Source organism: Notechis scutatus, chromosome 2, assembly GCF_049901735.1.
Source record: "Notechis scutatus isolate UNSWTSFEM ecotype Mainland chromosome 2, rNotScu1.2, whole genome shotgun sequence".
In the NCBI taxonomy this organism is placed as follows: Eukaryota; Metazoa; Chordata; class Lepidosauria; order Squamata; family Elapidae; genus Notechis; species Notechis scutatus.
In genome coordinates, this window is record NC_142010.1 from 247,727,202 (window position 1) to 247,751,219 (window position 24,018).

Genomic DNA, 24,018 nt, shown 5'->3' on the forward strand with positions numbered 1-24,018 from the left:
TATTATTGTTGTTGTTATTGTTATTATTGTTGTTGTTGTTATTAGTATTATTATTTATTCCTTAAGAATGCAAGAGGCATGGTGGCTCACTGGCTTAAAAGCCACTGGAGAAGGTCTAAACTCTGGCAGTTTGAGTCCTACCATTCTGAGACAGAGTGAGCTCCTGTCACTTGCCTCAGTTCTTGCCAACCTAGCAGTTTGAAAGCATGTAACTGCAAGTAGATAAACAGGTACCCCTTTGGTAGGAAGGTTAATAGCATTCCGTGTCTTGCCATATGCTTTGCGCTGTGGAGTTATGTCATATTTTCATATGCCACGGAAACATCTTTGGACAAAACTGGCTCAATCGCTTAAAGAAGCAGAGATGTCTACCACCCCCTAAAGTTGGTTACAACTAGCAGAATAACACCCACATGGACTCCTTTAAGAATGCAGCTTGAAATATTATTTGAAAGCCAAGATATTTAATCCTAAAAAGGTTACATATCTTATTTTAGAGCAATAATTTCTATTGATAATAATTACTGAATAATTCTAAGAACTACATCAAGGAAAAAGAAGCTAAGCAAAAGATAAACAAAATAGGTAGCAGTTCTTCTTAACTATGCCTAGCCTTTATATTTCTGTTAAATATGAATTGAGCTTCCAAAATTAAGAGATATAACATATGAATCTTTCATAAACTAGCTTTAGAGCTAATTAGTATCCTTTACCCAGTTGGTAAACATCTTAAATTCTGCAAAGTAAACAAATGGCAGGAATTCAAAATAGAAAGTTTACTTTTTGAATACTTGAAAAATTACTTACCCATCATTGGAACATGTTAAAAACTCTTCTTTTAATTTTGGATGCCAACAGCCTGAATTAAGCATTGCTGTGTGTCCCTAGAATGAGGAACAGGAGATGTAAATATAATACATAATAAGCTGTTTAACCAAACAATTTATTTGTTCTCTTCTTTTCCAAATACTGCAACAAGCAAACATAATTATTATCCAATATTTTGTAGGAGCACAGTGGCATGCATGGTTAGGATGCTAGTTTAACCAGAAGCAAGCTCTTGTTCGAGACCCGAGTGCTGTCATGGGGTGGGGTGAGCTCCTGTCCTTTGCTCCTGCTGGGGACATGAAAGGAACCCTCAACTAGTCATCCCCCTGGCAACAGTGATGTCACCTGCTAATCCTTTCAATCTGGAAGCACCTTAGTGCCTCCAACCCAAATGAAAAATCCAATACCCTTACAAACGTTATTGAAAACTAGAATAAGGAGGATAATCTTGCAACTGTTCATGTACTCAAGCATTGATATCTTTCCATAGTTATTTCTTACTTTTTAAAATTCCACTCAGAATCTATATAAATCATTTATACTATCAGCAACAAAAAGTTCTAGTGAAAAGGCAATGTAAAAACACAACTATTTTAACTACCTTCATAAAAGTATCTAATAAGGAAACCTGAAATGAAAACTTGCTCTATCTTCCTCTCAGTTATACTTTCAAAATATCTCTACAGGTAATCCTTGATTTACAATCATTCATCTCCCAACTATTCAAAGTTAGAACAGCACTAAAAACAGTGGCTTATGACCAGTCTTCACACATATGACTGTCGCAGTATCCCCATGGATCACATCATCAAAATCTTGTCAACCCGCATGTATATACGATGGTTGCAGCATCCCTGAGATTATGTGATCACCATTTGCAATCTTTCCAGCCGGCTTCCAACAAACTATATCAATAGCAAAAGCTGGATGGGATGCTACCAGTTCTGCCCGGCTCTATAGAACCGATAGCTCTGAAGAGCAGCAGATACTGAACCGGTTCTGTGTTTGCTGCTGTTTGGCCCACCTGCTTTTCCAACCTCAGCTGCTTTACGCAGCACAGCTGAGGTTGAAAAAGCAGGGAAAAAGTGGCTTTTCAAATGCTGTGCACCCGCGCACAGCACTTTTCAGCTGTCTGGGCGGCAGCTTAAGGTTTTTTACACACGCGTGCAGCATGTAAAACGTAGTCAGTGAACTCATAGTAACACCGGTTGAATCCCACCCCTGTCCATGATTCATTTAAAACTGCACTGATTAGCTTAACTACCATCGTGAAAAGGTCATGAAACTGAGCGTGACTTATTTAACAACCACTTTGCTTAGCAACAGAAATTCCAGTCTCACTTGCAGTTCTACGTCAAGGTCTACCTGTACAGAATTAAGAGATAAAACTCCTTATTCAACCCTAACTTTCCCTTCAATGCTGCTCTTTACTATTCTTTCCATGCCAGACCCATTAGCCAGTGATCCAATGGCCTTACAAGTTTGTCAGCCCAGCGTCCTAACCTCATGAGTCAACACACTCCCTGTTGTTTTCTTTCTTTTTTGAATATCTTTTATCTTTGTATATATTTTTTTTGCCAAAGTGTGTGTTCCTTTTTGTTTTCCACATTCCGGCAAGAATTGCGTGTTCTGAAAAAGTCCTTTAGGCTTTATTAGTATTTGATTTTGCTCATTTGTTATTATTTCAATTTCAATTATTTCAATATGTTGTACATTGACAATAAATGTTTGATTTGAGAATGGTGTCCTTCTGAACCTCTTGGAACATTTCTGATCTGAGGGATACTTTGGAGCTGCTCTTTTAGTTCTGTAATTCTGAACTATCTCCAAACATTGTTAAGATGATGGATCGTTTTAATTTTTCCTTTCAAGTTTACTTCCAACAATCCTTTAATTTTTTTGCAGATCTGCTCTTCTACAGTCAAATGTGTGTGAGAGATAGGCTTTATTGGCAAGCACCATTTACATCCATATTTATGTTTATAGCATTATCAACACTTCTCCCAATTAGTTTATCTAGGTCTTGGACAAGACTATAATTAATACTGAAAATTAAGGCCAATGTTAACAGTGATGTTGGCTTCCAGACTGACTGTTTCAAGGCTCAATCATTTAGAGCAGGGGTCCCCAACCACCAGTCCGCGGACTGGTACCGGTCCGCGGAACAACTCCTACCGGGCCGCTGGCTTGCTGGCGCCGCCATCTTTTTGATGAAAAAGTGCTTCCGGTGAGCTTTTCCGGTAGAAAGCTCACCGGAAGCACGCTTTCATCAAAAAGATGGTGGCGCTAGCGCTCGTGAGCTTTTCCGGTAGAAAGCCATTTCTACCTGGAAAAGCTCACCGAGCGGACGCCATCTTTTTGATGAAAAGTGCTTCCGTGAGGTCACCGGAAGCACTTTTTCATCAAAAGATGGCGGCGCCAGCTGATGCCGGTACCGGGCCGCGGCGCCCAGCTGATGCCGGTACCGGGCCGCGGCATAGAAAAGGTTGGGGATCACTGATTTAGAGTATGTAAAACGTTGTTGTCTTTGTTAAGTCCAAAATATGCATTTTGTCAGTCCATGTGACTACAATTGAAGTTGCCCATTACTATTTCCTTCTCAGATGTTTTTATTATTGTACTTTCAGTAAGTTAATTAGAGATCACCCAAAACTTTAAATTCCCAAGAGACAATATGTCGCTCTAACTTTGTATACAGTTACATGAATGTAGCAAGGTTGTGATCAACTATCTGGTGGACCTATATGAGCAATAAAACTATGCCTTAGTGAAAACAACAGGGAGTGTGTTGACTCATGAGGTTAGGACGCTGGGCTGACAATAGGTAGGCTTGCGTTCGAGACCCAGTTGCTGCTGTGGGAGCTCCCATCATACACTCTTATTCTTGCCAACCCCGCAGTTCGAAAACAAGAAACTGCGAGTAGGTAGATGGATACCACTTTGGTGAGCAACTTAACAGAGACATGAAAGAAGCCCCCAACTGGACATCCCTGGGCAGCAGATATGTCATCATTCAATCCTTTCAACTCAAAGGATTTCAGAGCTCTTGACATGAATGTAGCAGTAGTCAAAACAACATTACCTGTTTGCTTTATTTTAGAAAAATATGCTTTGTAGTTTTCAATGAATGTTACAATATTTTTCAATGAATGTTACAATATTTCACAAGAATATGAGACAAAAATATCTAATATTACATTATTCCAGCTCTAAATTTATCTTCTTACCTTAGTGTTTGCCATGTCTACAATATACTGGTCCCCCTTCACACACTCCATTACAGGAAAGCCATCTCTGTCAAGGACCTTAGCTTGAGAATTACCCGCAACAACAAGAATGACATCTCCGGTGCTGCTGTACTGCAAAGACTTTATCTGGTGACTGAAAAATTACAGAACCAATTAAATACTAACAATTATATACAAAATTGCCAAGTCCGTGCTTACAAAATTTAAAAAATGGCAGAATATTTTCTATTTTATATCATTTTGGCAATATATGAAATATTTCCAAGTTGAATAATAATTGACAAATCTATTTTTAGTAGATGTACAGCAACTTCTGATCCATTTTTTTGGAAATAAAAATAGTCCTTGTTTAGTGACTGCTTCATTAAGGGATCACTTGCTATTATAATAGTGATGAAAAGTAACTTTTATAACTAATCTTTACATTTACAACCTTTGCAGGTCTATAAAGCAAAGGAAAGTTGAAGTGAGATCATAAGCACGGTTGCTGTTTTGTTAAGCTGCCATTTCACTTAATGATTGAGTTGCCAGTTCCAATTGTGCTTGCTAAATGAGGACTACTTATACGGGTATCTTTTTTCTTCTCTTTCCTGCTCTTTTCCACAATTCACAAAATGATGCTATCCATGTGATTCATCTCAATCTCATAAACAACCAACTTAATATCAATTATTTACATCAGCTTTGCAATGGAGTACCTTCTAGATATGTTGAGCTATCATTACAACCCATTTGGAGGCTATCACTTTTTAAATATTCTATATTTCTATTTTAAAACTATTTGTAATCCTAACCCCATTACAATTTCAATGACTATTGTTTTTGACAATTTCTTATTTCTAAATGTTTCTTGAGAAACAAATAAGTATCTTCGAGTTTTACGACCTAAAAATATAAATATGTGAGAAATAAACAGCATAAATTGAGTTGTCATTTTACTGTTATTCTTCCAAATATGGCTACATATTTTTATATTTTTATCTCAAAGGTATTGGCCCACATATTATTTCAGTAAGTTATCAATATATTTGGGGGAAAGCATCATGACATACCATTCACATGGTTGCAGAGATCTAAAAGCCTGAAGAGATGCATCCATTCCAGCAAAATCCCAAAATTTAACATCATAATCATATCCTCCAGTTATCAAACGGGCACCCGATGGATCCAATCCTAAAGCAGAGACCTATAAAGCAAGATGTGAAAATGAACTGTGAACCAACTTGATTTGTTAAGTATACATATGCATATGTACACACACACAAAATCAAGAATGCACATATATATATAGGTTTATGTGTGGTTTCTTTTTCTCTTGGCCAGTTAACGGGATTCTTATGAATTCTTATGAACCTGGATTCAATTCCTTCTTCTTGTTTTCACATAATTTATTTTCTTCTCAAGTTCAACATATTCTATCCTAAACCTATTTAAATTGTATTGGGGAAATATAAGAAAGGGAAATATCAAGATGCTTACTGTTTTTGTGCCATGGTGGAGAGTAATTTCATGTGAGTCGGGAATTTTCTTCACAGGATCCTAAAATAAATAATATTGTTCTGAATAATATTTAAGTATGCATATAACATCTATATAACCACAATAATTCTAGAAATGGGAGAAAGGAAAAATTACAGCAGGAAAAATCCTCTTCCACTTGCCTAAGAAGCAAGTTCCACAGATTTGGCACAGTGGTTAGATTGCAGTATTGCAGGCTAACTTTGCCCACATTCAGCAGTTCGATCCTGATTGGCTCAAGGTTCAGTTAGCCTTCCATCCTTCTGACATTGGTAAAATGAGAAACCAGACTGTTGAGGGTAACATTCTGACACTTGTAAACTGCCCAGAGGGTACTGTAAAGCACTATGGAACAATATATACCGTATTTATCGGCGTATAATACGCACAGTTTATAATACGATCTTCATAAGAGGGAATTAGGAGCGCTGCTTCACCCTCACTCCCACCCCCGCGCTTCAATCTCACAGTGTGTCCACAGCTTGCTCATGCCTGCTTTAGTTTCTGGTTGTTTGGGAGCAGCTTCACATGAGAATACTGGGAATCAACCATTCGCCTCTTTACCTGTGTCAATGCTGTTCCGATTCACCCAAGGCAGGCAGGCAGGCAGAACGGAGCACCGAAGTGGGTGCATGGGCGGCGGCGGTGGGGGGGGGGAGAAACGGGCGCTCAGGAAGCCCCCAGGCTTCTGAAGCAGTTTCTTCCTGTGCTGGTGGAGGAGCGAGAGAGCCATCAGACAGAGCTTGACCCAGAGAGAAGGACAGGCTTCGCTGCTTCCCTCCCTCCCTTCTTTCTTTCATTTGTGTCCTTGATCCCCGATCCCAGCAGCATTCACCAAGGCTTAACATATATCGGCGTATAACACGATACATCGGTCTGCCTCATTTTCAGGGGGAAAAAGGGCGAGCAATACAAGTGTAAATGCTATTGCTACTACTATTTTAGCTAAGCTAAGTTTAGATACTAAAGTACTTCTCAAAACTGCCTCTGAAGATTTCATGGTTTTACATGCTTCTGCTATAATGAGTAAAGATCTTATTCTGGAAAATGTTTGTAAATAGTAGCAATAAGCTTTGACAATCAAATGCCGGTTATATCTGGGTTAGGATGAAAATGTATCATACAAGATAATTCTTAAACACCTAAAATGAGCTAGGAGGACTGAACCAATAGTTTTCTTCTACAGAAAAAACTTGAAATTTTGAAACGTTTTAATGCAGCCAATTCTACTGCTGATTTTAATACTATCTGCCAAGCTTATCCAACACCGTGAGCCAAGCTTGGTCTAAATCCCATTAATTGATAAAAAGATTATTGTATCATATTTTCACAGAGTTGTTTCTATTTTACTTTAGAATAATGTTTGGAAAAAATATGTAAACTAGAAAAAAAAATACATGAGCCATAACACTTCTAATTTAAAGGAATAAAGTTTAGCTCACCAATTTATCCATCTTTGGTACAGTGACCATGGGATGTAATTATTTGCAAATGGGTGATTAGCACAAGAAAGGTCAAAATATTTTAGTGCCAGGAACAACTGAGGATGTGGAGGAAACCAAGAAGAAAATTAAGGGGCAAATGAAAGGAAATGGGAAAAGAGATCTATCAGATTCACAGGAAAATTAGGGTATCTTTGACCAAGCTAACTGAACTCTTTGTAGCAAAAGGCTGGATCATTTAGCCCATTATTAAGTAGCATTTGCTTTTTCTATCTGCGCTGCATTAAAAAAATGTGCAGATCCATCCTTTGGAGCTCCAAATCCAAACTGCTTGAAGTTCTTTTTTGGAGAGAGATTATTAGCCATTCAACTCAAGGGATTCCTAAATTGTTTAACCAAACAACTAAAATTGTTTAATCAAAATCAAAATTAAGATAACAACCTCAAGGGACTAGTCTTGGCATAACATCTCTGCAAAACAGCCAAATATTTATGAAGAATCATAATGTGACCCCATTCTATTTTAATATCACTAAAAGTCCTAAATTGTAAAATATATTATAAATATCCCAAACCCGCCCCCAAAATTGCCTATATATGAACACAAATCCAGTTACAATTTGAGATGTGCCCAATGGTTTCATTCCCACAAAATTAAGAACATCAGAAAACATTTGAGGATCCAAAGAAAATATTTAAATAGTATATTGCAAGAAGTGATGTATCATGTGACAGAAGGCACTTTATACGATTCTGAGTGTTATCATAAACCTCATTAATTTCAGCAAAGCACTCTATCTTAGCCCTTCACTCATTCCTAATATTCAGAAACAATGAAAAGTTGGGTGTTCTAGTCCCACCTTAAACATGAAAGCCAACTTTGGGCCCAACACTTTATCTCAGCCCAACCCACTTCACCTGGTTGTTGTTGTGGATAAAATAGGAAGAAGGAGCATTATATATATTGCTATCTTGAGTTATTTATATAAAAGTACTAAAGGTTCCATATAAAATAAGAACTATTTAATACTGCTGCCCTTGCAGCATTTTCCAGAAGCACTGAGCACATTGGAAAAGGCTTTTATTGAGACTAGTTTATTTTTATTCATAAAAATAGTTCTTTTTAAATGACAAAAATAAATGTGGACAATCTATAAGAAGTCTAGAAAAGAGAACTAAGGGGTCCTTTTGCCTAATCAATGGATTCAGACATTAAGTAAATGTTAAATATGTTTCTTGTGAGTAAATTCAATTAGTTCAGGAAAAAAATATTTTAAAATCTGTTAGACCCCTCAAAAATGTTTCTCTGGTAGAGATGCAATAAATTTGAAGGAATTATTATTTATTCCTTCTTTTATTATTGAATTATTTATTGGCCTGATGTTATTATGATGAAATAGCTTCTTGGAAAGCAGAAGAGTTAAAGAGGGTTAAGTTTTGTAAAAAGTATAACCCCAAAATCTGCAATCTTTCCATTTATGAAAAAAGTTCAGTATTTCCATTTGGGGTTTTGCAAAAAGGGTGATTCCCCCCCCCTTTAAAATTAAAGCTTTCAGTATCTGATACAGCAAAGGATAAAGTTCCAAATATGTTGATTTTTTGCATCCCTACAATGCTGATGGTTTCTTTTGCCTTCAGTGCAACTTGCCTTCCAATTATTCCCAAAGAAACAATGAGGATGCTGCATTCCTTAAAGTTCAGCAGCTCATAGATTTATTTTAAAAGGTAAATATATTTATAAATATTTACTAAATAACTTATCATTGATATATTCCTACCAAATTATATTTTATATCACTTCAGAGTTGTGAAGAGTGCTACAAATATATTCTGTTTGTGTGGGTGTATGTGTGTGGGTGTGTATACACAGTGATACCTCGGTACTCATTGTTAAATGGTTCCAGGAGATGCAATGAGTATCAAAAATGATGAGTGCTAAACATTTTTTCCCCGATAAGGAATAATGGAATGAGTCAGGCAGCTGATAACAAGAAGTTCTAGCTTGTGTGTTGAATACCAAACAAACGATGAAAACTGAGTCAAATTTTTCACATCAAAATGCATTGAGTACCAATTTTCAGGAGTTTCAAAGTGGTTCAGTATCAAGGTATCAATGTCTGTATGTGTGTGTGTGTGTGTGTGTGTGTGTGTATGTGTGTATGTGTATGTATATATATGTATATGTATATGTGTGTGTGTATATATATATATATATATATATATATATATATATATATATATATATATATATATATATATATATATTTGTTTTCTTAAGTTTTCGTGGTACTTACATGTATGGCATTCAGCTTTGTTGGGTATTTTCCCACGTCATAGTAGTTGTGCTTTTAAAGTTGTAGCGACGTTTTGGCAGAATCTCATCTGCCATCATCAGGCTTCTGTATAGTGTTCATCTGTGAGTCAGGCTTTTACAGTGGTTTCAGATTTGAATTTGGGGCAGCCTATTGCTGTGCCAGAATGGTTTTTTCTTCATCCTGATTGGTTGAGAGTCTTGGTCTGTGTTTATTGGTCTTGGAGTTTGCTGTGTTCTGCTTGATTGGTGTTTCTAATATCTTCTGTCTGTTTTTTGGCTCTTTTTGTATCTTGATTGGCTGGCAACATTGTGTTACTTTATTGGAGGCCTTTAGTGCAGCTTGGCTCCGGGTAAATGGACGGCTATCATTAGTTAGGAAGCTAGGTTTCATCTGGGTGCCTGGTTGGGGTGTGTTTGAGCTGGAGGTATCAGGGGGATCTGTTTGTGCCCAGGTGTTTGCCTGGCTTGTGGTGTGGAGATTTTTTTGTTTGTGAGTGCAGGCTTCCAAATGATTGACAGTCTGGTGGAATCATCTCTTCTGTTCATGCTTTCTGGTCTTTTTCAATCTCTATGGCTTCTCTGATGATTCTGTGGCTGGGGTTTTCTATAGTGGCTAGGGTTTTGGTGCCACTGAAGTTGATGCTATGACCTGTGGCTTCCATGTGTTGGACTAGTGAGGAAGTGTGTTCCAGCTTTTTGACTACATTTTTGTGTTCATCCAGGCGGGTACTTATTCTTCTATTGGTCTGTCCAATGTATGTGGCCGGGCATGATGCACAGGGGACTTCGTATATGCCTTGGTTTTCCAGGTCAATTTTATCTTTGGGGTTTCTGAGGATCGCTGCTATTTTTCTGTCTGTTTTGAAGGCAGTCTTGATGTGGTGTCTATGTAGTATCTTACTAATTTTGTCTGTAGTGCCTCTTATGTAGGGCAGGACAGCTGTTCCATAGGTCTGTTCATCTTCTGGGTCTCTATTATGTCTCAGTGTGTTTTTGTGGATCAAGCTGGTAATTTTGCTTTTGTGGAAGCCGTTGGCTGTCAGTACTTTGGTCAGGGTGCATGTATACACAACTACAATGACATGGGAAAATACCCGAACAAAGCTGAATGCCATACATACATACATACATACATATATATATTCAGCTTTTTTCGGGTATTTTCCCATGTCATTGTAGTTGTGCTTTTAAAGTTATAGCAACGTTTCAGCAGAATCTCAGCTGTCCAACACATGAAAGCCACAGGTCATAGCATCGACTTCAATGGCACCAAAACCCTAGCCACTATAGAAAACCCCAGCTACAGAATTATCAGAGAAGCCATAGAGATTGAAAAAAGACCTGAAAGCATGAATAGAAGAGATGATTCCACCAGGCTGTCAATTATTTAGAAGCCTGCACTCTCAAACAAAAAAATCCCCACACCACAAGCCAGGCAAACACCTGGGCACAAACAGATCCCCCCTCATACCTCCAGCTCAAACACACCCAAACAAGGCACCCAGATGAAACCTAGCTTCCTAATAAATGATAGCCATCCATTTACTTGGAGCCAAGCCACACTAAAAGCCTCCAATACAGGAAACACAATGTTGCCAGCCAATCAAGACAAAAAAAAGCCACAAAACAGACAGAAGATATTAGAAACACCAATCAAGCAGAACACAGCAAACTCCAAGACCAATAAACACAGACCAAGACTCCCAATCAATCAGGATGAAGAAAAAACCATTCCAGCACAGCAGTAGGCTAGCCCCAAATTTAAAACTGAAACGGCTGTGAAAGTCTGACTCACAGACGAACACTATACAGAAGCCTGATGATGGCAGCTGAGATTCTGCCGAAACGTTGCTACAACTTTAAAAGTACAACTATAATGACGTGGAAAAATACCCGAACAAAGCTGAATACCATACATGTAAGTACCCGTGAAAATTTAAGAATATATATATATATACACACACACATACACACACACACAGAAATATAAACACATGCATACATTCACACACACACACACCAATTTTTCCTCAATTTCATTTCCATCCCAAACATTTTTATTATTTTATTCCCAGAAATTCTACATCTGCCAAGCTTTTACAATAAAACATTAACACAGAATTTCAAATGTTCAAACATTTAATACACAATTGTCCTCCTGAAAGAATTAATGACTAGTTAAATTACTACTACCATTTTTGTTTTTCAAATGAATGGCTGGGATGGAAGTCTTGAACACCTAACAACTTTAGATGGATGGACAATTTGTACCTCGGAAAAGGCTTTTAGGGCTCACTCTCTAAGCCACTAAGCTACATTCATTCACATAATTGGGTTGCTTTTGTTTCCCATTCTGGTGCATCCAAATAATTGGCACTGAGCTGCCATTTCTTTCCAACCTAATAATACTTTAATACTTATATTAAATTTAATTGTGAGGCTGCGCTAACATCAAATCTAATATGAAATGCTGTCAGTATGCGTTGCAATCAATATTTTGTATATTTCTAAGGCCAATAAGTGCTCCGTTTTATCAGGCCTAACTAATGCCTGGTAAAGATTTCCAGTAACACTAATCAAAAGTCTGAGGTAATACAAATCAATTAATTGGCATTTAAGGAGAAGAATAAGGGTGAAACATTGACAGAAATCTGTATCTTAAGAAGATCACTTGGATCGTCCAAACCATGGTTTGCATAACTGTGGATTTTTTAATCAACTATAATGGTTAGACTCACCCAATGTTCTGCAACAGAAACAATGATTTATGGTCTAGATTGAATGGAGTCATATATTGTATTAAACATTCAACTAAACTACATAAAGTCTGCGACAACTAACTCAGGTGGGAGGGGACCATTGATTAATTCCAAATTACACTGAAATATATACATTTCATATGACTATTCCCCATGTACTTAATAATTTCCCCTTCTGTCTCAGCAAAGAATTAGAATTTAGCAGAAGTTTTTTTAAAAAAAAACTTTTGAGCCACATCCAAAGCTTTTCTTCCAGGAAAGAAAGAAATGGATTTCCTCCCCTTCAAGTGCTATTGGTCTTTTATATGCTAATGTAATTTTTTAATCAAAGTTTATTATAGTATAAATACAAATATAGATACAGATGACGGGGGAATAAGGAAAGGTAAAGAAAGGTAAAGGGAAATTTTAAAAGGCAGTGACTTTTTCTTTTCTTTGGTGCAGTAGAATTCAAAAGACTGTTTACAAATTCAACTTTTTGCTTTACCTATTCAGTGAGTACTAACCCTTTCTATAACAACAAAATTAATCTTATTGTTAAAACTTAAAAACAAAGTTTCATTTTTTCTGTTTTGAGCTTAAAGTCCAGAACAGGTTTCCACGTGGAAACAAAACTGGATAAATTCCTTTCTTTAATTAAAGCACTTTGCCAACTCCATCACTTTTCCCATCCATTCTTCCGTTGTGGAAATGAATGTATTTTTCCATTTTTGCATATATAGGATTCTCGCTGCAGTCAACATATGTAATTTAAAAAGTTCCAAATTGTTTTTAAAGTTCTTTATCCCATAGTCCTAAAACTAAAATTTCTGGATTCAGTTTGATATTTGCTTTGAGAATCTTTTGAATTATGACAAAAATCTGGCCCCAATATTTCTTTCCTTTATCACAGGTCCATCAAAGATGATAAAAAGTATATTTACAAATTCCACTTCTACAGATATTTGAAACACCTTTATATATTTCTGAGTTTCTCAGGCATTCAGTACCAATGATACACTTTATAAAAGTTTTTTGCAGATTATAATTTAATCTAAATTTCAATCCATTCCTCCACATATTTTCCACTGGTCAAGCATTATGTTATAAGCAAAGTTTTCAGCCCATTAAAATATAATCATTTTCCAGTTCAATTTCAACATTTTATAAACCTGAGCAATAACATGTTCATTATTAGCACAAGTGCAATTTCAATTTCACTTTTTATATGAATTTTCTTATCAGAGGTAAATCTTTTGTTTAGTTGTAAGTATATAAGCCAGTGTCAAACATGCCATTCTGACTACTTCTTTTGTCCTAAGGTTAGGCTGACCTTGAATAAAAGATACATTTCATCAGAGGTCCACCAAATTAGTCTCATCTTTTGTTTTAAAAAGTTTCCTGTGGTAACACCCAAAAAAGTACTTTAGGAGATAACTTTGCTTTGAATTTAATCCAGACCCTTAAAACAGCACACCTAACAAAATAATTATTGAACTCTGCATTTGTTTTAGCTTTATTATGCCACAAATAGGTGTGCCATTCAAAATTCATGGCCCTCCAAATCTAATAATCTCTTATTTTTTTAGGGCGACCTAATCCTTCATCCAGATCAAAGTGCAAGTATCAGAATAAATTTAAGCTCAATCCTCCTCTCTCTTTAGCATCTTTAAGCAATTTATATTTAATTCTCATTTTTTTCCTTGCCATATGAACTTAGTTCCAATTCATCCCACCTAAATGAATCCTTTTTGATATTGTTCCAGTCACATTATTTTGAAACAATTTAGAATTTGCCATTGACAATATCATATTTTCCCACCTTAATATCTGACTTTCTGAAGTTTCATGATCTTGTACAGTCATATTCCTAACTAGCATCTTTGCTTTTTGTTGTATTTTTAAACCCAGTTAAGGCTCCAAAATCATTCATTAATAATGACACCACAAAATCATTTGTTTTTCATTAAATATTCAATACCATTTTTTGTGTTTTGTAGAAATGAAAACTAAATTATCAGTAAAAGTTTTTACTTTGTGCACTCCAATTTTAATTTTTACACCAGTCTAATATCTCTGTTCAGAACCTTGACAATTAAAATAAAAAGCAATGGAGGCATGAACATCTTTGTCTTGTACCTGTTTGTATCTCACACAGCTTACTTAAATCACCATGGATAATGATATGAATTTGCTGAGATGTATAAATCAACAATCCCTTGAATAAATTTCTCCCCAAAGTTCATGTGTTCTTTTAACATTAAGACCCATTTAAATTGTCAAAATCTTTCTCTATATTCAAAAACATTAATGCAGCTTGTTTTTCATTATGATATTGTATTGTAAATATTCAATAACATCCACAAGCTTTCTTACATTATCTTTCAACTACCTTTTTGGCAAAAACAGAAATTGATCTTCATGAACAAATGTCTGTAGAACTTTCCTCAATCTTTCAGTAAAAAGTTTATAGTTATTGTTTAACAATGAAATCAGCTTATATATATATATATATATATATATATATATATATATATATATATATATATATATAATTTGTCAAAGTAGCATCTTGACCCCTCCCCTTTGGAAATAAGGCAATATTGGCTTCTGCTCAAGACTGAGTCATCCTAGATCCCTGCGCTCATTACATCTTTCAATGGCTGTAAAAGTTGGTCTTCAAAACATTTATAGTGTTAACCTGAAAGGCCATCTGAACCTGGTACTTTGCCTATTTTCATCTTTTAATGGCATCTTATTTTTTAAAAATAATTATTGGTTCATTCATAAATTGTCTTTGTGTTTGTGAAAGCTTTGGTAATTATTTTCATCTATTCTTGACACATTCACTTCTATATAATTTTTTCCCTTTTCTTTCTTTTCTCAATTTATATGCCAAACATATTCTTGGTTTATTTGAAAACTCAAAGTGCCTCTGTATCACATAGATCAATTTTGCATCTCTTGGACAGTCAACATAAATAATTGTTGGCGTAGCAACTTAATTTGATATAAAATTTGTGAGTCCATTGGTGTCTTCTGCAATTCCATTTCTATATTTTGACTTTCATCCAATATCCTTCACCTCTTCTCTCTTTGCCCGATGATTGCATTGAATGAAGTAGCCCCTATTAACAAGTTTGCTAGCACCTCAAATAGTCCTCAAGTCTATACCTTTCTTCAAATTATTATCAAAGTATTCATTCAGTTTCTTTTTACAATCCTCTATAACCTTTTATTTCTGTAAAAGAGTCTCATTTAATCTCCATCTGAAATGTGAAATCTTTCTTTTAAGTAGTGAATTAACTGGATTATGGTATGAAAATGATTTAGATAAGATACCTACTTTTGAGATATCCATCACTTTTGAGATTTTATTTGCCAAGTTCATTGAAATCATATCAGTTCTTGAAAATATGTTTTTCTGAGAAGAAAGTATATTCTCAAGCAAGTCCATTTTTCTGTCTCCAAGAATTGACCATGTAAATTGTCCATCAACTCAAAAAAAAACAAAAAACCTTTTCGGTAATTTACCCTGATAGGTTTAATCTCTTTGGCTGACTTTCTATCAAAGATTAGGGAAATTAATGCATTCCAATTGCCCAATATACATCAATTTTCAGGAGAAGGATAATTGATCCAGTTTAAATTTCAGTTTGTCTTCATTTGGTAAATAAAGCAGATTTTGTCCCGTACACTACCACTTCAACCGCACCAAACCAACCATCTTCGTCTGATAACAATAATTTTGGTTTAAACTGTAACTTCATGTATAAAACTTGTACATTAATCTTTTTAGCACCAGCTAAAATAAATTCCCTTAATTCCTTAATTAAGTATTTTTTGTCCTTTGTCTTAGCATGTGTTTCTTGTAAGCAAATTATGTCAGCAGTTAATTTTCCTTAAATACTGAAATACCTTCTTTCACTTTGAAGGAGCATTGATTCCACTAATGTTCCAAGTTATGCAGTTATGCTCCAACTTCATGCAAATAATATATCAAAGTCCTATGCTGTCTCCCTCACCTCCTCATGTTTTTATGTGTCTGCTGCTTGGAGTGGGTCCAAGTCAGATTTATTTTCATTATCCATTATTTCTTGCATCTGATCCATAGTTGATTTATATTTGGCTAAAAACTTGCATTTGCTACAGAATTCAATCGAAATCTCTGTGCTTGATAGGTGAAAATTACCTCTTCCAGCTTTTCCCAACAAAATGGAATCTTTCTGTTCTTCAGAACATTTGTTAAGAAGGCATACGATTTTCATTTTCTCAAAATTCTCCCAGGAATTTCTTTCAGGACAATTAAATCCACATTGTCTATCTTCAATTTAGACTTGAAATGAAACTCCAGAACTTGTTCTCTTGTTCTTCTCCTTATGAAGTGGACTAGCACATCCCTTGGAACTTTTCTAATTGCAGAATACAATTCTATAGACCATGTCTATTTTCAAATCCATATTTTCTTCCTCCCAATCTATTAACTGACCCAAAGATTGGACTATTCTTCTTATGTCTTCTCCCCTTACTTGAGGCATACCTCAAAATCGTAAATCCTGCTCTTTTTGTCCAATAAGGCAATGTTATCTAAACGACCTCTATATTATGCATCCTTACTGCCCATTCTATGTTCCAAGAAGTCACCCTTGCCATTTGACGTCCCCTGAAATTTGATGGATTTCTTCGTGTGGCCCCTTTAAGATATTATCACACAGGGCTTGAATTTCTTGAATTATTTTGTTTGAGTATTTCTTGAGGATGCTTCTCAAATGATCCAGCTCACCTGATTCTCATCTCTCCTGCTGGCACCTAGTCACCATCTTAATAATTGCAAAATAATTGCAAAATTTAATATTTGAAATAGTATTTTGTATATATCCAATTCTAAAAACAGCTTTTACTCAATTGTATAGTCTGAGTTACCTTTTTGTGGTTAAACTGCAAACTGCTCAAATAATGTCCTAATTTCTTCACTTTGATTAATCAATCACCATCATATAATGAAAACCAGAAACAGTTGGGTTTATTTAAAATGTGGCATACCTAGATTTTGGAAGATGCAGAAGCATTAAACTTTTATTTTCAGAACAAGCAATTCCTGGTGATTTAAAGTGTTTTTCAATGGGCCACTTGCCACCCAGAATTTTTAGAATCTTTAAACACCTTTTAATCACCAAACTACCAACTTCTTAAAATTATTGATGGTGATATGGACAGCATAAAAATTTAATAATAAATAAATGAAATCTGGTGTATGATTAATGGAGGCTGTATTCTTAAATATTTGGTCAGATTTTTTTCAATTGACAAGTTTATGTTAGACTCCCTCCTTAAACCCGAAGAGAAACTATGTGAAGCCAAATAGTAATTTCTGAAAACTCTCTCAAGATATTTTTGAAACCTTGAGAAAAAAGTTATATGTCTTATTTCTTACAGGAAGGAAGGAAGGAAGGGGCAATTTCATATACTGCATGCACAGCTGGTTCCAATTTGATCATTGTTTTGATTAGTGACTCTCCCATGCCACCCATAAATTGCTTTCAAAACATTAATATTTAACTTTCTTATAAACCATCATATAATAGTGCATTTTTCATGCAGAGGAAAACATGGGGAATGTATGAGACTAACTGTGTAGATGATATTTTTTTTGTAAGTTAAGGCAGTAACTTTATATGTGCTTTCCAGGAAGGCTACCGCATTGCTTTCAATGGGACTTTTTTCTGAATAGACATGAGAAAAGTGAAACTGCTCATTATTTAGCATATCCTCTCTCTGCAATCTAATGACTATCATCCTCATCCTGAGGATGTGATAAATTAAACTCACAATGGCTTCAGTTTGGCATGGAGCACACATGGATGCAATTCTACTGCTGGTTGAAACAAAGAATCAAAGGTTTAGCACATCTTCTAACTTTTGATCACAAACATTCCAATTTAATGGAGGAGGAGAGGTGGCGCTTTAAGGCAGATTCGGGCTGCGCATCCAGTTTGAAAGTGCGGCTTCCTGGAACACTTCAATTATACCTCTCTTCTTTTCCCGTTACCCTCTCATAACAGAACTGAAATATATTGAAAGTACATCAGACGGACCACACTTCTGCCTGCAGAGTTTCAAACCCAGGCAGTAGAAACAAATTAACACAAAACAAAATAACTTCCCCAGGGTTTGGGATAGGGTAAAGGACAATTTTTTTGTTTGGTTAGATATGGATCTCTTGAAAAAGCATGTAATTTCTATGTTTTTTAAATATTCTTCCTTTTTATTAGATGAAATAAATCTGAGTAAAGCAATATGTATGTATGTATGTATGTATGTATGTATGTGTGTGTGTGTATATATATATATATATATATATATATATATATATATATATATATATATATATATATATATATATATATATATACATACATACATACATACATACATACATACACAAACACAAACACACACACACACACACACATATATATATATATACAGAGAGAGAGCGAGAGAGACAGACTGGGGGAGGTGAAAGGGCATCATTTGGTGTATACACCACATTTTTTGCTCCATATGACACACTTCTCCCCCTCCCAAAGTGGGTGGAAATGTCTGTGCGTTGGTGCTGGTCCTTTGGTGAATAGCAGCTGGGCCGCTGAACCCCGTCTCTTCTGTCTTTGTCATTGCCTGCCTCTTCTGTCTCTTGTCCGCAGTGCAGATGTCAATAGGCAGAGCTGGCACATGACAGAACACCAATCTGTGGTCCTCTCACGCTCCACTTGATATTTTTTTTTCTTCTTTTCCTCCTCTAAACCTAGCTGCATCTTATGGTCAGGTGCATCTTATGGAGTGAAAAATATGACATATACAGAAGAGAAGGAAAAAAGGCTGCAACTATGATTAGGTCATGAGCAACTGCTGGCCCCAGTCTGGTCCTTTCAGTAAAAGACTTCTAGGGCACCAGTCACGATGCTCTTCCTTACTCTCAAAGCTGCTTTTCTCTGCCTGATGATGTGATGGGTGTATGCATGACCGTTCATCTGACTTTTCAAAAAGGACTTCAGAAGGTGAATTTAGCCTGCCTTTATATCTGGATATTTTGTAAAGAATTAAGAAAAAGGACCACCTACCCACCTATCACATTGCCTTCCCAGGCCATAGTGAGTCAAGCAAAAAAATAAATAAATCCATCACTGATTAAAATTCAGGTTAAGTTTGTGAAAGTTAATGTTCCCAGAAGCAAAAATCCTACAAGGGCTAAACATTAGAAAAATAGGTTAATATTATTAACAGGTTAATAACATTAACAGAAAAACTCAAACAATGAGGTTTGTTTCATTATTAGATAGTAATCCCTCCCTCCCTGGATTACCTTTCAGTAAAAACTTGGGAACTTGATGGCCGGCTTTTCTGATGAGGATGAAGGGTAGCAGATACCTGATTAACCAGTGTATTTATGCTTTCTATGTGCTGCTCTGCAGTTTTCAAAGTTCAGGTTTAGTGTATATTTAATGCTCCCTAGCAGCTCCTCAAACTGTCTGTATGTGTAGCAATGATGACACATTATGAACATGACAAGCATCTATTTTCAAGATCATAGATCTGTGATGGCTAACCTTTTCGGCACCAAGTGCCCAAAGCACGCGCGGGCATCCCAAAAATGAAATGTGCACGTGTCCCTGCGCATGCGCCCGCCCCCATGCATGAATATGCATCCCTGCACATGCACCCCTGCACACGTGCCCCCCACATGCCCCCTGCACATGCGTAACAGAGACCCAAACACCAGCTGGCTGGTGGGAGGCACGCGCATGCGCAGCAGTGGTGAGGTGATGGCTCGTGTGCCCACAGAGAGGGCTCTGCATGCCACCTCTGGCACATGTGCCATAGGTTTGCTATCATGGCCATAGATGGTCTTGGACAGCCTTCTCATACAGTAAGAAGGCCATTCCTTTAGTAGGCTCTTTCTTCCAATCTAGAGATACATGGGAACTATTGTTTATTTTGTTAACTGGAGCTTTAGGGCCCATCAGCTTCAGTCAAGTTCAAGATGGTTGCTGGTGCAACAGGGCTAGATGCAAAAGGATGGGTCTTGAGCAGAACAACTTACCTATTATTACATTAAAAAATCTCAGTGCAACCACACAGGATAACCTGAGCATCCGCAATTCTGCATGTAGGAGGTAGTATATGTGAATGTGGAAAGGGATCAGAAGTCCTAACAATTTCTTTTAGGAAAATAGACCCATTTATTTATTGTTTTTATTCCACTTTTATTCTTTTTATAAATAACTCAAAGTGGAGAACATATCTAATATTCTTCCCTCCTCCTGTTTTCCTCCACAACAACAACTTTGTGGGCTGGATTGAGAGAGAGTGACTGAGTCAAAGTCACCTAGCTGGCCTTCATGTCTATCGTGGCACTAAAACACCTAATCTCCTGCTTTCCGGGCCTGCACTTTCACAACTACAACAACTAGCTCTAAATATTAGTTATCCAAATATACAATACACTAAAATAATATACACAAATATGCAGCTTAATATATAAATGAACACAAATCCATCTTCAGCTCTCCCTAGTATAGCTCAAACCCTGTCATCTGGCTGAATGATGCAATCATACTGTAATTTTTAATTGTAAACTGCTCCACTGCATGCAGAATTCAATCCCATCAGTCATTCAGACTGCTGGCCTTTGCCTGTCTGATTTACATTAAATGAATGTCTTTTTCTGGAGAACAGAAAATAAGAATTGATCTCATTATTGCAATGCCTATGTCCTTCGTAACAGGATCAAAAGGGCACAGCTGATTCTAAACCCATGCAAACCTCCTTTTTGCGTAATTTTTTTTTAAAAAATCATACAGAGGAGTCAATTGCAAGGAAAAAACAGGTCAATCTGAATCTATTTTGATGATTGAAGAAATTTGAGTGGCAAGAAATTTAATCTTGTTCTTGTGAAAAATAAATGTTTTTAAAAAATCAATGTAATCAACCAAGGACTTGGAAAGAACGTACATCTCTAACATGCAGAACTTGAATAGGTATCCATACAGTATTATTTTGCTTTGAGGTAGACCAGAAGCCAGAACAAAGCAATGTTTTATTTAATTGAATTTTGTCAAAATTAAATTAATTAATTACAAGTAAATGTGATTAGTCCCCATGTATTTAATGACTTTTCTCTTCTCTCATCCTCACGTCACAAGCACAGCAGCAACGTCTGGAAAAGCATAAGTTGCCTATGTCAATATCTAGATAAGCCTAAAGGCTAATAGTTTAATGGACAATTAATTAAAGAGCCTTTAAAACTTATGGATAATATAAATTGTGAGATATTTCTGTTCTGCCTCTGTCTTGCTGGTCGGGGGGCAGGAAACACATAGCATTCAGAGGCTTCTATTCTACATCTCCAATGCATGGGTCTAAAGAGGTTTGTCAAGCCTTCTCCAACAAAGGGTGCATTTGCACAAGCTATCAGCTTAATGGACTTTATTACAACGTATTAAATAGTCCAAGGATAACTCCTTGTATCTACTATGTGGAAAGTTTGTTCCCTTTGGAGGAGATTTAATGTATGCTTTGCTTAAAAGATTTTCTAGCATGCAACTTTGAAATATACAATTGTCCTAAGCATGAAAACTGCAATCTACTACTATCATGAGAAGAGATAAAATGAAACTAGGATGACTCTTTCAGTTTTCCAGGCAAGTGGGAATAAGGAGAGAAAACAGCATTGTACTTTAAAAAGGAAAATCAAAAGGAAAAAAAAGCCAAAATCTATGGACACAGAGAGACCCTTTAGAAAACAAGATGGTAGGAATGATGAACAACATTTTAGTCACTCAGCTCTTTCTTTTAAGAGGGTGAGGGAGTGGAAGTGTCAAGAGCCACAATAGGTGGACAATGCTATAGACTGGGCAGAGCCACAAGACGCCTGTAAATTTCCCTGGTTTTCTTGGCATGCTCTTTTCACTTTTTAAATAAAGCCAAGCTTATCTTAGGGCTCCCACTTCAACTTGGCTTCAAAAAAGTCTAACTTAGGGCTCCCATTCTAGTTTGCATATTTTTCCACCTCAACACAGAAGAAATTTGTGCCCATCACATTCAGAATTTAAAACATTTGGGGGGCTGCAAAAATGTGGATGTAGTGTTCTAAAGCCAAGATCCAAAGGATAGCTTAGAATATCGTACAAGGACTACGCGCTGACCCATTGATACTGCAAAAAGATCGATACATACTTATATCAGGAAAAACAAAACAAAGGCTGTTTGAAAATTTCCTCTATTTAAATCTTGTATGAAGATAGAAAATTAAGAAAGCCAAGTGTTCAGAACCATGGAAAGTCTAGAGTGAAAAGACTTTATGAGCAGTTTTTCTCAATCTTAACCATTAGAAGAAGTATGGACTTTAACTCCAAGAACTCCCAAGCCAACATTGAGCAAGGATTCTGTAGGCTGATCATTTTTCCTTCCATTAAATGTAATAAAGAAAGACTATCTGGTATTGTAATTAGGGCATCAGTCTAGAAACCAGGAGACTATGAATTTTAGTCCTGCCTTAGGCACAAAGCCAGCTGGGTGGCCTTGGGCCTCTCCCTCTTTCTCAGCCCAAAGGAGACAAGGCCAAACTACCTGTTATATAATCTATAACAGGGTTGTCAAACTCACAGCGTCACAGCAGTGTCACATGACGTATTGGGACTTTTTTCCCCTTCGGTAAACTGGGCGTGGGCATGGCTGGAGCGTGACATATCTGGCCCATGGGCTGGGAGTTTGACAGTCCTGATTCTATATCATATAGCAGGGGTTCTCAAACTTGGCAACTTGACTTGTGGACTTCAACTCCCAGAATTCCTCAGCCAGCAAAGTTGGCTGAGGAATTCTGGGAGTTGAAGTCCACAAGTCTTAAAGTTGCCAAGTTTGGAGACCTCTGTCATATAGCATCCAGAAATTTAAGAGAGAGAGAATTAGTTTTGTGAATATCATAGAAAGTCTTATTTGCTTTTTTTTTTTTTTTTTTTGTTAAAAGTTTCACATCAAATAAATCTATATAGAAAAGCATGGAAACAGGCAGGGGAAGAGAACAACAACTAAGCCATGCTACTCTGAACACTGATCTTAGTTCCAATAAAATTATAAGCGGATACTTTTTATGAAAAAAGTTCCAGTGAGTTAAATGGAAATCTCTCCCAAATAATTGCATTATAAATACAGTAAAGTGAATGGCTAAACCTTTAATCTTTATTGCATTTAACATTTTGAAACACTGCTGATACAATACCTTCATAATATAATAGCTCACTAGTAAATGGTAATAAAAGCTGTACCGTAAAAAGAAACAAAAATGTTAATTAATACTATTTTTAAAAAAATTAGCTAATGTTATCTTTAATTTAAAGGTTTATATATGGTTAGGTGGAGTAACAGATCTCAATAAAGTTCTTTTTATAAGTGATTCTTAACTTTTTGGGTTTTCTGTTTCCTTGGAGAAAACGAATTAACATGATTTATGAAGGGATGTTAAAATGTTATTTTTGCCTGTGGTGCTTTTGTAGTTTTACTTAAGAACACAACCACCAGCAATATATTTCTCTATACATGTCTTTGGGTTTCCAAGGGAAAATATTTTAAAGTATTTTCAAATGTTGCTCATCTGAAAAAGTCGTGTGAATTGCCATTCCAAGAAATGAAAGCTGGAGAAAAAAGCAACTTTACTTTTATATAAGCAATACACGTTGAAATGTAAGTGAACAACTGCAAACTAACAAAAATAATGAGAAAATGCCTGTGATTTTATTTTGAAAGCTTTTAGGAGAATTTTTAGTAGTATTGATAGAATAAATCTGACCTCGTGTGGCTCTAAGTTAAAATGTTAGTTTAATAGGAGAGAAAATTCCACCTCCATATGGCTCCTGGACTTGACTTTTATTTAA

General features: G+C 36.1%; 1 protein-coding gene across 1 annotated transcript in view; it reads right to left on the minus strand.

Annotated features, from left to right (window-relative positions):
- WDR70 (WD repeat domain 70) overlaps nucleotides 1–24,018 on the minus strand; it is a 124,820-nt gene that overhangs the window by 90,301 nt on the left and 10,501 nt on the right. The window contains exons 6-9 of the mRNA XM_087958505.1: nucleotides 5,556–5,615; nucleotides 5,129–5,262; nucleotides 4,056–4,209; nucleotides 808–884 (exon numbers count right to left, since the gene is read on the minus strand). Of these exons, the coding sequence (XP_087814631.1) occupies nucleotides 808–884; nucleotides 4,056–4,209; nucleotides 5,129–5,262; nucleotides 5,556–5,615 (425 nt within the window). The remainder of the gene's footprint in view (nucleotides 1–807; nucleotides 885–4,055; nucleotides 4,210–5,128; nucleotides 5,263–5,555; nucleotides 5,616–24,018) is intronic.